General features: G+C 53.5%; 1 protein-coding gene across 1 annotated transcript; it reads left to right on the forward strand.

Annotated features, from left to right (window-relative positions):
• The first annotated feature begins 1,208 nt into the window (after positions 1-1,208).
• On the forward strand, positions 1,209-17,166 carry LOC123828458 (N-acetyllactosaminide beta-1,3-N-acetylglucosaminyltransferase 3-like). Its single transcript, XM_045853461.1, is given in 7 exon segments — positions 1,209-1,376; positions 11,674-11,733; positions 12,998-13,685; positions 14,948-15,085; positions 15,087-15,122; positions 15,124-15,201; positions 15,203-17,166. Coding segments are annotated over 5 exon segments (1,161 nt in total). The 5' UTR covers positions 1,209-1,376; positions 11,674-11,733; positions 12,998-13,103; the 3' UTR covers positions 15,530-17,166.
• The last annotated feature ends 309 nt before the right edge of the window (positions 17,167-17,475 follow it).

A 17,475-nucleotide genomic window follows, 5' to 3' on the forward strand; every position in this document is an offset into this window, starting at 1 on the left:
GTGCTTCAGTCCTCTTTGTGGCCGAGTGATATTCCCGTGTGTGTGAGCCACACTTTGCTCACGCCTCATCAGCTGGTGGACACCGTGGCTGTGACTGCCTTTTGGAGATGTGACTAGTGCCACTCTGAACACCAGCTGCAAGGGTGGGTGTGAGCGCCTGTTCTGGGTCCTCTGGATGGGGACCTAGGAGTGTGAGTGCTGAGTCATATGGTAACAACAGTCCAGGCTTGAACCAGGGCCCTGCAGCCTCAGAATCTGCCCTGGGAGCTTTGGAGCCACTCTGGGTCCTCCCTGCCCGGAACCCCTGACAAGACGAGCCTCAGCTTCCTGGGGCGGGTGCGGCTGGTCGTGTACAGAACTCACTTCCTCCACCCTGGATGCAGGATAAGGGTGGTGCGCATTTCCCCGTGACACCTCGGGAGGGGCTCTGTCTGGTGTGGGGGGGCCAGCGGGACCACCCACTCCCTCAACACCAGACCTTTGAGTTGGATTCTGTCTCCTTTAGGGTGCCCAGGAACTCAGGGAACCCAGGGCTCCACAGGGTGGGGGAGGGCTCCGAACTGAAATCGTGGTGAGGGAGAATGGGCGGCCAGGGCTCCACACGGGGAAACTGAGGACCTGCCTCCATCCCTCGAAAAGGAACACGATGGGCGACTAGAGCCGTCGCCTGGCGCCCTGTGGACCCAGATCTGACCCCCCGACAGTCAGCACTACAAACCTCCAGACACGCAGATGCCCGCAGCACCGAGTGGGGGTGGGTTTGAACCTTCAGCAGCCCCAACCCCAAGAATCTGGAAATCGGACTTGCAACTTATGGAATCTTCCCGAATGCTAGCCGGTGACCTCCGGTGTCTGGGGTCTCGGGTTTTTAGGGTTGGCAACTCTCCGATCCCCTGCAGAGACCCGAAAGGCCACTGGATTCAAACTGCTTCCTGCCCCCTTTCGGCCCTTTCTTCACCGAACGCAAGGTGGACCAGCGCTGGGGGAGGCGGGGCCCTATGCCAGGGGCTGACAGGGCTGGGCTTGCACACCACCAGCGGAGGGGAGCTCACTATCTGACTGCGGGTTGGTCTCAGGTAGAATCGTGAGCCACAGAGGACAGTGGAGGCCACGAAAGGCACAGGCGGTGGATGGAGCCAAGCCCTTGAGGGGAAGGGGCGGGGCCGGGGAGGGAAGAAGGAGGGGCCAGAGAGGGGAACCTCCACCCGGCAACCGGGAAATTCGGCCCAGCAGGTGGCGGGGCAGGGGGCTGGCAGGCGGAAGGCGTGGCCTGGAGGGGGCTGCAGGGAGAGGGCGGGGACTCGCGCTCAGGTGAAACTCTTCCTCCTAGTCGCCAGCGAAGAGGAGTAGGGGTCGCAGACTGGACCGTGGTGGGGGTGAGTGTTGGGGTTTCCCGCGGCCTGGTTGACCCCCTTGGTGGAAGGGAGGGACTGCGGGTTCTTGGGGAACTCTGGCAGGTGCCTGCGGTGGGGTCTCTGCGGGGCGTTTACTGTGAACCTGGCAGGAGATGCTGGAGCGCATCTCCTTACCCCGTCTCAAAACCCCTGTCGTCCTCCGTCATCTCTAACAGTAACCCCGGCTTTTGTAAGGCTGGCTCAGACCTGGCCGGGAAGGAAGTTTCCCCCACACCTGGGGGCGGGGGAGACAGATGCCACCTGCGTCTCTGGCATCCCTGATCCCTGTATTGCCCCACGGACACTCGAGGCGACCCTAGACCCCTGCCCACCTCCAAGTATAGGGTGGGATCAGAGAAAGTGGAGGGTGAGGAGTGGAGGGCCGTCTGTGTGCTCTGGCCATTACTAGTGCTGCTGTCGTTATTGCTGAGATTGTTAGGTGCTGTGGTGGTCAGTGATGCAAGCTAAGAAAGTGCAGACAGTAAAGTTTTTATTCACGCTCCAAGAGAGGAGAGGAGCTTGGTGTGGAGAGATACACCTGCACAGAGGGGTGGCGACTTTGAGCTTTTATTGGATTTTAATTGGATTATAAAAGGTTGGGGGTGGCTGTCGGATGACCCCTGTGCTGTTGGGGGCCTTGCAACACAGGAGGTTTCCGGCGGTTTTTCATCAGCTGCAGTTTGCTCCAGTGTTATCTTTGCCTGAGGCTGGAGTGGGGTGTCGCTTTTTGCCCTTGCTTTTCCAGTAGTGCCCCAGTCCTGGGGACATAGGCTCAGAAGTGTAAAATGGCAGTGGTGTTTGACAAGGGCATAGGGCTGCTCAGCCAATGGCTCTGGTTTTGTCCTTTCACTAGGAGCACTGATTTGGGCAGGAGTAGCACCTGAGGCCCCAGGTGCGCTTTATTCCTGTTACTTGAGGGAGCCACTGCTGACCGCCAGTCTCACCCATTGCCCCCAGCCCTACCAGGCACTGGGCCACATTCAGACCCGAAGACCTCAGCTCATGGCTTCCTCGGGGTTCAGGTCCCTCAGCCTCAGTGTGGCTCGGGCAAGTTGCTCATGGTCCCTAGACATGCCTCAGTTTCCCCACTGTGAGGGAGGACAATGACCCAGCTCCCATGAGGATGTACAAGGTGTTCAGCAGGCAGAAGCTTTAATGATTAGACTGCTCCTGGCCACTGAGGACCTCAAGTGAGTGACTAGGTCTCCGAGCTTCACTTTCCCTAGGATGTCAAGTGGAGCTCATGGTATGGGTGACAGTGCTGAAGGTGACGTCAGTTAGTAGGCCCTATGGCCAATAAGTGGGTGTCCAGCAAACTTCAGCCATCACCATAACCATATGAATGATAGTTATTATTACTGTTATTGCAATCATTACATCATTAGCCAGGTTCCCAGCCGACTTTCCCTCTGGATCAGACGTTTTTCTCATGGCCACTTTTCAGATGGGGAAACTGAGGACCCCATGCCCTGCCTGGCCCTGGGACTCCTGTCATCCAGATCTGGGATTCAGTGCCCAGAGGGAGCTGGTCAGATATGGAGCCGGTCCTGGGGCCACCTCCGACTGCCTCGTGGGTTTCAGGGCAGCAAGGCTGCCGCCGCACCAGGCAGGACTGAGGATCCGAAAAAGAAGGTCTTGCCCTGCATCAGTTAGCGGGGCCCCCATCTGGCCTAGGGGAGTGGCTGTGTTTGCCCAGCCCAACCCTGACACCTACGTGTTCTTCCCTTTCCTGTACCCCAGCAGTTGGTGACTCCTGCCAAGTACTCTGGGTGTGGGGAGACCAAGGTGGGGCCTCAGAGATTCTCTGCGCCAGGTCAGAGTCCAGGGAATCCAGACAAGCTGGCTTAGCATCAGGAGGTAAGATGTCACTGGATAACTTCCTGCCACCACTTCTAAGGCCCAGATCGGAGCAGTGACATGCCTCCACTCTCACTGCCCTGTGAATCAGGGAGGGTGCCCATTGTTATGCCTCCTGATGGGAGTCTGGCTGGGCTTCATTGCCCCACAATGATGAGGAGCTCACTACATACATGGCCAACTAAAGGAAGTCCCACCAGACAGTGGTTAAAGGCAGGGTTTGGGTTCTCACCTGACTTTCTTTCAATGAGTACTTTGACCTCTCTAGCCTCAGTTTCCCTATCCATGAAAACGAAGCTACCTTGGCCCTACCTCTCAGCGCAGCTGTGGAGTATAAATAAGCACCTGGTGGAGAGGCTGCACACGGGATGTGGTGTGTTAATTCTAATCCTGATTATGCTACTCACTGTGTTCTCATGGGTGACATTGACCTCTGCGTGCCAGAAATAATGTGAAGATTGCAGGGCTCTAAGCACAAGGCCTGGAAGAGGGCCCTGACCAACCTGAAAGTGTGGGGGTCCTTCATGAAGTTCCCACAGGAACGGACCATGAGACTCAGTTTCCCCAACTAGGAAATATGCCCAGAGATGCCCTTTGAGTTTGAGCTGGGGCAGGGCTAGCATTTAATCAGAAGCCTCAGTCCAGCCTCAGATTCCTTCCTGGACCGGTCCTAGGAAGGGGAGATTCTGCTCTAGGGGAGGACAGGCTCATCCAGTGAGTCATTTGTGATGAGCCCTGGGACTGCAAAGAGAGGTTCCAGGGGTTCAAATGGTGAGTCACCCTTCTTCAACACCCATATGTTCATCAGGTGAATGTTTGCATAAATCCACCTTCATACTTGCGTAATACACCAATCTAAAGCTTTATCTTTACTGGGCTTTCCTTCTTTTTGATCTGTTTACAAAAGCTCCTCATGCTCCTTGTAAATAGGGACCAGCCCAGCACTACTAGGAGGCCAAACTGGTACTTTATGGTGAGAGATCACGCTCAGATTCAGCAGGTCAGGGCACAAATCCTGCCAACTCTCCTTGACCTCAGCTGGCTGTGTCAGCTCTGCGAGGTGGGCACCCTCTCTGTGCCCAGCTCACCCTGGAACACAGCCACCCCCAGATGCTGAGTGAGAGGCACAGGACTCCTCCACGGGCAAGGGGTCAAACCCTCTCCTGCAAGTGCCCCGGTTCCACTGCCGAGTCTCCAGGATATTGTCTGGTTCGCTGCCTCTCTGCCGCCCATCAGCACGTCAGGCCCCTGAGTGCAGGAGTCCGCTCATCAAGTTGTCTGAGCACCCAGAACCCACAGCGGGACATGGCGCAGGCCTGATGTTCAGCGCAGTCATGAGTGTACAGGTGATAACGGTGGCTGATGATGATATTAACATTGTCATCGCTGGCACTTCGCAAAGGGCTGACTTCGAGAAAAAGGCCATTGGTCGTCTAGCCTTTCCCAGGACGCAGGTTGTTGTGCACACAAATAGGGTTCTTCCAGATGCTCTGTCACCCCACCCTTCCCCTCTCCTTTTGGCAGCCTCGGAGTATTCCACAGCCCCGTCCAAAACCCAGGGGATGGCAATGATGACCCCAGCACCACTGATATTCAGCACCTGCTGGGGCCAACCCTGAGTTGGCGGCTGACACCGTCTCACTTTGCAGGCAGGATGCCGAAGCCCAGGGGTCCCAGGATGATCGGGAGCCAGGTCAAGATGTCCTTCCCCAGGCAGCACTATGGCTGCTTCAAGGGCATCAGCCCTCTCCTAACTCCTCGGACAGGGTATATAGAAAGGGCTGAACACTTTCTATATAGTGTCTTATAAATATTCAACAAGTCATTAATATTTAGTAGTGTGTATGCAATGGGTCATGAATATTCAGTGACATGTATATCTGTTCCTCAGGACTGTTTAGTCACTCGTTCATATTCATTGTGCCAATATTAATATTTATTGACGCATCATGAATGTGCCTTGCAGCTATTAATTGTTGCCTTACAACTATGCCATGCATTGTAAATACTGCGTGCTTCCTGCACATTTAGCAGGTCATTAGTGTTCAGTACTTCACTAACAATCAGCACTTCTTGCTCATTAAATGCATCGTGAATATTTCAGTGTCATGAATATGGGCTGTTTAGCACATTCAGAATATTTGGAGTGGGGAATATTCAGTGTCCCTTGGTCCTGCCCCCTGATTTTAATGCATCCTCCAAGGTCTCCCTACCCCTCCTCCCACAACCCCCCACACCCACGTGGCAGCCACCACCTTCAGTGGAGTTGGGCTGAAGTGAAGCACATGGAAATGGCTAATATATGGGTCATCATTCATATTTTGGCAACAAACACCAGTGAGCATCAAGTGGGGACACAGCTGTTGGGACAAGACTGCAGGACCCACCCCTGGGTCTGCAGGCTGGTTGGGGAATGGACAAGAGAGAAGTGAGTAGATTTGTCCAAAGGCAGTGAGAGCTGTTGCAAGAAACAAAGCCGGGACAGGGTGTTTCAGCTGAGAGGCTGAGCCCCTCTGAGGAGGTGACATTGGGCTGAGTCTGGAGATCAAGGGCAAGAGCAGGAGGGCAGGGCTTCCAAGGTGGAGGGGATGGTAGTGGCAGGGCTGAGCAGGGCAGTTAAGGAACTGTGGAGAGGTTGGTGTGGCTGGAGCAGGTGACAGGGGCCGAGGTCCTTGGTGGGGAGAGATGGGGATGGGCAGGTGCCTGAGAGGAACCGCACCTGGTAGTCGCACTGCAGGAGGCTCTTGGCAGATGCAAGCAAGCACAGGGCTTTTCTGTGGGCTCTGGAGGAAGTGCGTTCTGGGTGATGGTGAAATCGCGCCAGAGCATTGAGGGCAGACAGCCCAGAGCCAGATGGCTTATTCCGGCCACTTTGAGAAACAATTGTCAGTGACTCAGATCTGTGCCAGGTGTGTCAGCATGCCCATATCCTGAGGAAACAGTCTCCTATGAACAAGCCACTTGCCAAGGTCAACTCAGGGCAAAGAGGGACCACACAACAATGAATTTGAAACTGATCTCTCCGCTCCCTGCTAACATACCCTCCACACTTCTGTTCATCCCCCAGGAAACAGTCCTGCTTCTCAGCATGGTATTCAAGGTCTTCACGGGGTCTGGCTGCACACTCCCTGGCCTCAGAAATCATCCTCTCTCCAAATTCTACTTTTCAGCAAAATAAACTGTTTGCCATTCCTTCAATAGGCCTTGTTTTATTTCTTTTCTATGCTTTTGCGTTTTCTATTTCCTCCACCTGAACACTCTTAGTGAACTCCTATTCAGCCTTCAAAGTCTCAGTGTCAATACCCAGGTCCTTCTTCTGGCCCAGCCCTTATCCCACAGGTGTCCAAATTTGTCTCCCACAAATGAAGGTATTCCAGGGGACCAGGCCTGGAGTTGAGTCTTCTTAGTTACCTCACACCTATTTGTTAAAGAAACGAATGCATGGTTTTCAGATGTGTTTTGGGATAAGAGCTGCTGAGACCCTTCTTAGGGCTGAGGAACCTGGAGACAAAATGTTCCAAGGTATCCACTTGAGACATCTCCCTAAGCTCCATGTCCCCATTCGTGAAGTTGGGGTGGAGGTTCCGCCAGAGCTGTCCGGACGCCATGCACTTCAGAGCAGGCAGCTGCTGGGCTTCAATGAGTCCGGCCATTTTGTTTTACAATGAGGCCTGCAGCGGATGGACAGCAGGGTGGGGATCAGGGGCTCAATCCCAAGCCTAAGAGGAGCTTCTCGTGGCCCCGGAGTGGCCGCCCAGTCACTTGGAGGAAGAAATACCAAGAGGTATGCCTTCCTTGGTGAAGCCAAGCCCCTAACCCCAGGGGCCCCCACAGCAGCTATAGGGTCCTCCCCCTTCAGACAGTGACACCCACGAACACAGGTTAGTGACTCCCGGGGCACAGCCCACAGAGGCACCCAGCAAGGTTCACTGCGCCAGCGAGTCCTCCGCACTCCCAGGCATGCTGAAAGGGAGGCCCAGGGATCCTTTGTCGTGACGGTGCAGTTGTGGGAATTGTGAGGTTGGCATCATTTCCTGCCTGAGGATTTAAGGGGGTCTTGGTGGCTGAAAGGAAAGCAGATCTTGGGTGCACTAATGGAGGACTGGTGTAAGAGGGAAGGGAAGTGAGCTCCTGACTTGAATTCTTAATTCCATGAGGGACTTTATAAGGTCTGGGAGAGTGGAACAGCCCTGGGATCCCTCCATTGTAGAGATCTGGTGAGAAAAAGTTGAGAATGCAAGTAGCCAAGAAGGATGTTTCATATGCAAAGAGTTCTGATAAATAAACAAGGAAAGAAGAATGTGAGGAAAATAACAGCCATTGATGGAATTAATTAAAACTAAATGGGACAGAGTTCTAGGCAAGATGGAGGTGTAGGTAGAAATGCTTCACTTCCTTGCACAACTGAAAGAAGGATAAAAACAAATTTAAAAACAATAAACAAGCAGAAGTGCCAGAAATTCAAACTGCATGGAACTCCAACAACCAAGGAGTTAAAGAAACATTCGTCTGGACCCGTAGGAGGGGCAGAGATGAGCAGACAGGCAGAGAGAACCCATGGCAAGGCAGCTGACCGCCTGGGTGAGGTGGGGCTGCTGACCCCAAAACTAAAGACTCAAAGCCTCTAGCTGTAAAATTCTAGGGGGTTTCAAAGGCCAGAGAAACTCCCAGTCTCGCAGAAGAGTTCATTGGAAAGTGGGGCTAGAGCAGAGCAAGGGATTGGTGTTGTTCCCTCTCTGGCGCAGACCCTACAGACTACACCACAACGCAGCAAGGAGGGCTGCCCCGCCCTGGGGCATAGCTAGGGCTCCACCCCCTTACAACTTAACAGGTGCTCAGAGACAAAGAAATATGGCCAAAATGAAAGAACAGATCAAAACTCCAGAAAAAGAGCTAAGTGTCAAGGTGATAGACAACATATCTGATGCAGAGTTCAAAACACTGGTGATCAGGATGCTCACAGAACTGATTGAGCTCGGTAGCAAAATGAAGAAAGAAATGAAGGCTACACAAAGTGAAATAAATTAAAATATATAGGGAACCAACAATGAAGGGAAGTTAACTGGAACTCAAACCGACGATTTGGAACAAAAGGAAGAAATAAATATCCAACTGGAACAGAATAAAGAAACAAGAATTCAAAAAAATGAGGAGAGGCTTAGGAACCTCTGAGACAACTTTAAACATTTCAACATCTAAATCATAGGGCTGCCAGAAGGAGAAAAGGAAGAGAAAGAAATTGAAGACTTATCTGAACAAATAATGAAGGAAAACTTCCCCAATCTGGCAAAGGAAACAGACTTCCAGGAAGTCCAGGAAGCTCAGAGAGTCCCAAAGAAGAACACACCAAGGCACATCATAATTAAAGATAAGGAAAGAACCTTAAAAGCAGCAATAGAAAAGGAGACAGTTACCTACAAAGGAGTTTGCATAAAACTATCAGCTGATTTCTCAAAAGAAACCTTACAGGCAAGAACGGGCTGGAAAGAAGTATTCCAAGTCATGAAAGGCAAGGACCTACATCCAAGATAACTCTATCCAGCAAAGCTTTCATTTAGAATGGCAGGGCAGATAAGTGCTTCTCAGATAAGGTCAAGTTAAAGGAGTTCATCATCACCAAGTCCTTATTCTATCAAGTGTTCAAGGGACTTATCTAAAAAATAGAACAAGATAAAAAACTATGAACAGTAAAATGACACCAAACTCACAACTATGAGCAATGGAACCTAAAAAACAAAAACAAAAACTAAGCAAACAACTAGAACAGGAACAGAATCACAGAAATGGAGATCACATGGAGGGTTATCAGTGGGAAGGGCATGTGGGGAGAATGGGTGGAAAAGGTACAGGGAATAAGAAGCATAATTGGTAGGTACAAAATAGACAGGGGGAGGTTAAGAACAGTATGGGAAATAGAGAAGCCAAAGAACTTACATGTATAACCTATGGACATGAAATAAGGGGGGGAATGCTGGAGGGTGGAGGGGTGCGGGGCATAGGGGGGATAAAGGAGAGTAGAAAAATTGGGACAACTGTAATAGCATAATCAATAAAATATACTTTTAAAAAAACCTAAATGGCCACTCCAAGAGGTTCTGTCTCGCCCTGACACTCTGATTGCAGTGACATGGGCCATTGTGGAGCTGTTTCACCTCTCACACCTCCCCCTCACCAGGGCCCGGGTTTGGCTTGGTTGTAACTGTGTGTATTTGCTGAGGTGTCTTCTTTGTTTTAGAGCCCTTGTTTAGAACTTACAAAATACATTCCCATTGAACTAATGCTTGGCCATTTAGGTTTGATTTTTCTATTTAATAAGTGTTTAATAGATGTGTAAATGACATAAATAAGCAATAGTAAGTCTCCTAAACATTCCACATGGTGAATTTATACAGGACAATATTAAGATTCATGACTCACTTCCTGACTCACCTCTCTGCCCAGCCTTTGGGTTGAGCTCTCCAGGCGGATCAATCTCTGTTGGTTCAGACCAGGATTTCTCAGTCCCTGCAATGTTGACTTTTGGGGCTGTCATCCTCACTGGTAGGGCAGTGTAATGCTGGTTAATCAGCGTGCATGGCCCCCACCCACTCCGTGCCATTTAACAGTTCACACCCCCACCCCACCCACGTCGAGATAACCAAAAATATCTCCAGCCCTCTGTGGGGCTTGGGTGGTGGGCGTTGTTCCGGATCCAGGCTGGGCACACACCTGGGTGTGGGTTCTGTCCCCGGTCAGGAAGTGTGCAAGAGGCAGCTGGTCGGCGATTCTCTCCCTGTCCTTCTTCCTCCCTTCCCCTTTCGTGAAAAATAAATGAGTAAATAGATAAATATTTCTTAAAGTATTAAAATAAATAAATAACTCTGCAGACATTGCCAAGTGTCCCCCGGGGGCCAAATCAGCCCTGGCTGAACCTCTGGCTCAGATGTTAAACTTAGATGGGTTAGTGGTTAATCATCCACCAACGGTCATGGCTCCTTAATGAGGTGGCCCTGGCTTGGCAGGTGGAGTTTTTGTTTGTTTGTTTTTTGAGATTTTATGTATTTATTTATTTTTAGAGAGACAACTGTTCAGATCAGGAAGATGTCCTTTAGAGGTTCAGTTCATTCTTCTGTCACCTTCATCAGTTCACATTCTCACCCCAAGGTAATCCGCCTTTTTGGGTCTCCCAGACCTGCCTGCCAGAAGCCGAACCCCTGGGGTCTGGCAGCCACCCCAGGAGTGCCACAGCAGCAAGACAGGCTCTGCGCCACCTGCAGGCAGGGCCCCGCCACTGCTCAGGCTCTACCAGTTCATTTCCACCTCAGGGTCTTTGCATCTGCTGTTCCCTCCCTGGGGAACACTGCCCCCTAAACCTCAGCCATGCTGGCTCTTCCACCCCATCACATCCCAGCTTAAATGTCACCTGGGCCTCAAAATCCAAACATACCACCAGACTGCATTTTCTCTCTTGGCTTTTTTGTCACTTTGTATCATTTCATTGAGGATTTTATTTAGTGTTTGTCCCCCTCGACAGCGTGGGTTCCGAAGTGGCAAAAACATTTAGACCCTTTGTACCTGATCACCATTGTGTCCCCAGCTCCCAGGAGGTGGCATACACACACAGTAAACATTGGCTTTGAGGAATGAATGAAAGTATACAATCACTCCAGAGTCAGCTGCCGTGGCGAGGCAGCGTGCATTCACTCGTCATCCACTCCACATGCTCTCACTGGGCACTGACTGCATGGCAGGCGCTGTTCTGGGAGCTGGGGTAAAAGGGTGGACGTGACAGGTCACAGGGAGCTTATCTGGTAGAGGAGATGGGTAAGGAAAATACATTTCAAATGTTGTATCATGTATTTTAGAAGGTGGGAAGTGTGTGGAAGGAAGCAAAAGTAGAATGCGTGGGGTATCAGTGAGACCTAGTGTTGTGAGGGGAGGCCTTCCTGAGAAGGGGACATCTGGAAAAACAGAGGGCAGTGAGGAGCTGTATGCACATCTGGGGAAAACCATGCCAGGCAGAGGGACCACCTGTGCAATGGTCCTGAGGCAGGACTGTGCCCATCACGCCTGAGGTTAAGAGCCCCACAACACTTTTACATAGGGCTCATTCCCATCCTTTTACATGGAGGCTCAGAGAGATCCAGCTTCCGGCTCAAGGCCACACAGCGGGATGTGTGGAATGGGAACTGAGTCCCATTTCTGGGTGACATCTGGCTGAAGAGGCCTTAGCCAGGCACTGTGCACACACAGCAATAGACACACTGGGGAAACGGCCTCAGGGGTCCAGGAGGCAGGCCCTGTCCCCTGTGCAGCGCCAATAAGTGGCTCTGGATGTAAACAGGAAACCACTCTCTTGCCTGCTCCCAGGCAGTAGCTGGGTGGGGTCACTTTGGCCAGGAGGGGACCACCAGAACCCCCTAAATGCCCCACACTGTTCCAGGTGCCAGGGGGGACAACGAGGAGACCCCAGACCAGCACAGATCTCCTGAGGAAGGCTGAGGTAAGTGCTGAGGTTCATGTATTCATTCAACAAACACTCATTGAATGCCCACTTAGGTGTCTGTCCTGGAGAGGTCCCTTCACACGTGCACAGTCCCGTGAGCTGGGGATTGCTCAGATGCCCCTTTTACAGCCGAGGAGACTGAGGTCCGGGGTGTGGAAGGCACACAGCCAGGACGTGATGGAATCGGTGTTCAAACCCAGGGTTTGGGCTCCAGAGTCTGCATCCCTCAGGGATAAGCCAATAAGTGTTTGCTGAATAGTAAGTCCTATCTTGGGTCCAATCCAGAACTTCCTGACGCACTGGAAAAGAGATCCTCAAATTTAGGAAAACAGCACAGACACCACCTTACCAGGCAAAAAGGCGCTGAGGTGGTGCAGGGAAGCTGGGAAAGGGACTTACAAGGGAGACCTAGGGCTGTGCCTAGAAGAGGGGGAAAGCTCTCAGGAAGAGGAGACATTAGAGCTGGGGATTTTGAGTTTGAATAAGGGTTTGCCAGACATAAATTGAGTCAATTTAATCTTTTACTCATAAATTTACTCATTCAAACACTCCCTGCTCTCCCCACGTGTCTGCCTCATGCTGGGCGATGCCAGGACCCCAGGTCTGGGGAGACAACTCCAGACACGGTCACCCCACAGGATCAGGACTGAGCCAGATCAGGGGATGGGGCTGGAGGTGCCCACGGGGAAGCAGGACTTTTCCGAAGGGTGGGAGAGGGCTTCCTAGAGGAGTGGGTGTGGAGGTGAGTTTGCCAGGAGGAGCAGGTGGGCGCCAAAGGAGATGGTTTTGTCTGATACATGCTGGGTCAGGGGCCGCGCTCAGGTCAAAAGATCATTTAAAATAGTGAAGAAGAAGAGGCAACGGTTGTATCAGAATGCCAGAGCTCAGAGCTTTCTAGAGCAGCAGGTGTTGAAGGGGAGGAGGAAGGATCCCAGCAGCTTGCACCTGATACAAAGGGCATTCTCTGCCTCCACCTGGGAGGCTCCTGGGCCATCTCTGAGTCAGGGACATGAGGAGGAGCAGGTTGGATATGGGAGGGGTGAATTCTGGGCACTCGGAGTCTGGGGGGCTCTCGTTGGAATTCCCGTGCCTCAGTTTCCTTTGTAAATATGGAACCCCAGGCAGGGCCTGGGCTTCTGTCAGAGTCCAGCTGGGCTGGGGTGCGGGAAGAGGCACGGTGTGGGGGACAAGATGGGGGTGAATTCCAACATTTTACCAACCCGAATGATGGCGAGCTGCAACCAGGTGTTGGGGTCCACAGGTGGCTCAGGAAAAGTGCTCGGCCCATCCGGATCTTCAGTGGCTGCTACTTTCCCTGGAGCCGCCTGGGGATCTCCTCGGATCAATCGCAAACCCTGCAGTCCAGGATGAGGTGTCCGAGGTCCTTGCCACAGGTGGGCCTGGCTCTGGTGCTCTGCACCTTCACTCTCCTCTGCCTCCTCCTCAGTCTGCACCTGTCACCACCCCAGTGCTGCCCCTGCCAGGAACTGAAAGAGCCACTGGACACCCCCGCGGCTCTGATCTGGCTCCCCGAGCCAACCCTCCCCACCACGCCGGCGCCCTGCAGGGCCAACACTTCCCTGGCCCAGCTGCCAGACTTCGCTGAGCAGCCAAAGCACGTGCGCGACTTCCTGCTGCACAGACACTGCCGGGACTTCCCGCTGCTGCAGGACGCGCCTCTGAGCAAGTGCACACAGCGGGTCTTCCTGCTGCTGGTCATCAAGTCCTCGCCGCACAATTACGAGCGCAGGGAGGTGGTGCGGCGCACTTGGGGCCGAGAGCGGGCTGTGCGGGGCGGCTGGCTGCGCCGTCTCTTTCTGGTGGGCACAGCCCAAGAACCGCACGAGGCCCACAAAGTCAACCAGCTGCTGGCACTGGAGGCGAGGGTTCATGGCGACATCCTGCAGTGGGACTTCTACGACACCTTCTTCAACCTCACACTCAAGCAGGTGGGCTGGCAGAAAGAAAGTCACCTTATTGGGGCCACCTGAGCTTCCTGCCCAGATCACCACCATCTCCTCTGAGGGGCCCAAGGGAACCAGCAGACCCTGCACCCCATGCCACCCCCTCTAATGTCCTCAGGGCATCTGAGGGCCTTATCTCTAGGGGAGGCCAGAGGTTCCAGCCTGGCTACAGGGTCCTGCTAACCCAGGTGCAAGTTCAGGCTCTATGTTACCCTTGATGTTCACCTCTCTGTGCCCCCAGTTTCCTCAACAGGGAAATTGGTTATTAATTGGACTCGCCCACCTCTGAGGACCTCTGTAAGGATTGCATGAGATAACATTTAGAAGTCACCTGGACCAGTGCCAGGCACTCAGATAACATTGGCAATGAGGTGCGGGGTTGCAGGGATGCAGGGTACTGGACAGAGCACACCCTGTTTTTGTCTGGTGAGTCCCCCCATGGGGCCCCCTCTGTGCAGTGGGTACTCCACAAAAACGTTTCTGATGGACAAGAACCCATGGGAGGTAGAGAGAATCCACATGCAGAGGAGGCAGTGGGGGCTCCAAGGACCCACCCAGGTTGGGTGGGGGGGGAGCAATCTGCATAGACACCCAGTGCAGGTTCCTGCTCCTGGTAGGCACAGACAGGTCTGGGTTCAAGACATCAAGGGGCAGCAAAGGTCATTATGGAGGAAACTGAAACCAAAGTGAGCAAAGGGCCAGGACCCCTCAACATGCCCCCTTCTTGACACAAAACACCAAAGCACGCGGTAAGTAACAACTTGACACACGTGAATCTAACCCATATGAGGCGCTGGGCCCACAGCGGTGCTGGGAACACGGCACAGGTAGGAGACACAGCCCCACCCAGGGGGAGCCCAGAGTCTGGGGGTGGGGGATGTCCGATGACGACCACACAGCAATTCTATGACAGCAGCGCTCGGCCAGGCACACTGGGAAGGAATGGCAGTAAATGCAGGCGTGTGAGTCTTCCTGGCGCTGTGCAGAATATCGTCTTCATGGACCCCCAATGCTCCTGCAGGCAGGTCCTGAGATGCGGCCTAAAAGGAAACTTGGAAACTGAGGCACAGAGAGGAGCGGGGTTTTTGCTCAGGTCACCCCCACAGGGTGGGACCTTGACCCCAGGCTGGGTTGACAGCGGGGACGCAGCCTCAGCTGTGCTCTGTGGGCTGGGGCGGCCAACAGGGACCTGAGGCTGATGGTCCCAGCCTTGAGCCTGTGTGCCCTGTCCGCCCGCCCGCCCGCAGGTGCTCTTCCTACAGTGGCAGGAGGCTCGGTGCAGCAATGCCAGCTTCGTGCTCAACGGGGACGACGATGTCTTTGCGCACACAGACAACATGGTCTCTTACCTGCTGGACCACAACCCTGACCACCACCTCTTTGTGGGGGCAACTGATCCAGAATGTGGGCCCCATCCGGGCCCCCCCAGAGCAAGTACTATGTGCCAAAGATAGTGACACAGGAGGAGCACTACCCGCCCTACTGTGGAGGTGGTGGCTTCCCTGCTGTCCCGCTTCACGGCGGCCGCCGTGGGCCGGGCCGCCCGCACCCTGGACCTCCTCCCCATCGATGACGTCTTCCTGGGCATGTGCCTGCAGCAGGAGGGCCTGAAGCCCGCCTCACACAGCGGTATCCGCACCGTCGGCGTTAGGTCTCCCACAGCACGTTTGTCCTCCTTCAACCCCTGCTTCTACCGGGAGCTGCTGCTGGTGCACCGCTTCTTGCCCTATGAGATGCTGCTCATGTGGAATGCACTGAGCCAGGCCAACCTCACCTGTGGCAAGCAGGCGAGGGTCTATGGAGGTGGTGCGGGGACCCCTAGCCTCTAGGCTCCTGTCTCCACCCCCATAGGAAGGGGTTACATCTTCCTCCCGGAAAGCTGAGAACTTTGTCCTCCGAGGGCCCAAGGGAGTGCCTCAGAATGTTTGCTAGAGAATATGAATACTTTTGTGGCAAGCTCCTACACAACCTTTGAAACTCACTCAGTACTGCTCATACCATGTTCATCATTTTCCCTAGACTCTCAGCTGGAGGGACCATCTCTTTCCATGGCAGCTACTGGCAGAAGCACTTCAGCCAGGGTTCCAGCAGCTGCTGCTCCTTCCAGCCCCTTTCAGTCAAAGTCCCACATCCCTGCTCCAACCTTGATCACGGGCTGGACCTTAAACAGTGGTCAGCCTCTCCTTGGTAGTGAACCTGCAGTGGTTTAATCATGGGTGTATTCTGGGTAGGGTTCAAGGCCAACTAGGAATTCCTGGGTGCACATGCAGCTGAAACAAGAAGCACTTTTCAGCCAGGGAGAAGGGTTCACCACCCTTCCCTGGGCCTTGGGCCCCTTGGAGGGTAGGAATGGCCTGAGAGGCCATGCACAGACCGCCCCCTCTGTGCCTGTAGCATCAGGTGCTCCAGTGGCAGACACATTGGGCAGAGGGGGGAGGCAGCTATCTTTTTCAGGCTATAGTGACGCAGGGTCTGGGCCCCTGGCAGGACCAAGCCCCCACACCTGTGCTCAGGGAGCTCAGGGAACAGTATTGGGACCAAGGTGCCTTCACAGGGCTCAAGGCCAGTGCATACACTCACCCCAGTGCCCAGAGAAGGAGGTGGTTCAGGCCCTCGAGTGGCCCTGAGCTCTTGTGACTCTGGACTAGGTACCCACCCCAGTGTGTCTTTCTGACTTGGGAGATCCAAGCAAACCCGTGAACCCCAGCCCTGCTGGCCTTAGACAGGTGTCTGGGACTTGGACCTCACAGTCATTGGGGAGGTGACAGGGGCACTTAAGGCAGCAGAGTGAGGGCTGGAGAGTGGCTTCTCAGGGAATAAAAGGTTTTGAGGAGGCCTGGAGGTTGTTTGGTTTGTTTGTTTGTCTTTCAAGTTATTTACAAGTTTTAACTCAGACCAATCTACATTCTTTTGTAAAAGTCTCGTTTCCAGTAAAAAATGTACACCAACAGACAAAGCGGGCTGCAAGGCCCTTGAGCACGCTGGCCACCCTCCCCCTCTCCCTGCTCACACACCTGCTGTGGCTCCCCATCGCCCTCAGTTTACCACCCCCCCACAACTGGTTCTCACTGCTGGCTTGATGACAGGCTCAGGGAGGAGAGGGTCAGCATGAGCCCGACCCTGTCTGCATGGACACTGGGCTCTCCTCCACCTCCTGCTTCTGGCAAGGCCCCTTCCCAGGCCCACCCAACCTCCTCTCCCCTGCCTGGCTCCCCTCCTCCCGCTGGGGCTGTAGCTCTGCTGTCCTCTCTGCCTCCTTCTTGCCCTCCTTTAAGTAGTGTGCACCTCCTGTGTGCTGCACTCCCTGCCCTGTTCTTTTACCCCTAGCCCCATGGGAGGGTCGGCAGACACAAACCCACCTCATGGGAAGGAGGTTATATTGTACAGTCCACATCTTAGGATGGAGGGAGGATGCAAGTGAGAAGAATGGTCAGCGTTGGCTCAATAAATATCCACTGTGACCCATTCATGTATTCATGTGTGTATTTGTGTACCACCAGGTAAGTGTGCATTAAATGATATTAAGACCCTCCCAGGGCTCTTAAGAGATACTATGATTTGAATCCTGTTCTTGGTCATTCCCTGCCTGTCTGACCTTGGCAAGCAGCCATCTCCCCAGGCCTTAGTGTCCTCACTTTGTATTGTGATGACTCTCAAATATTTGTCCAGCTTCTAGAAGTGTTGGTGATCCATAGCTGCCAGGAGCCAAGCCAACACGAGGGCTGGCCCAGGAATGTCCTCTTCTGTTGAGGAAGTTCAAAAAGCTGCTTTGAAT

This window comes from Phyllostomus hastatus, unplaced genomic scaffold, assembly GCF_019186645.2.
Source record: "Phyllostomus hastatus isolate PE091 unplaced genomic scaffold, TTU_PhHast_1.1 phas_contig_98, whole genome shotgun sequence".
In the NCBI taxonomy this organism is placed as follows: domain Eukaryota; kingdom Metazoa; phylum Chordata; class Mammalia; order Chiroptera; family Phyllostomidae; genus Phyllostomus; species Phyllostomus hastatus.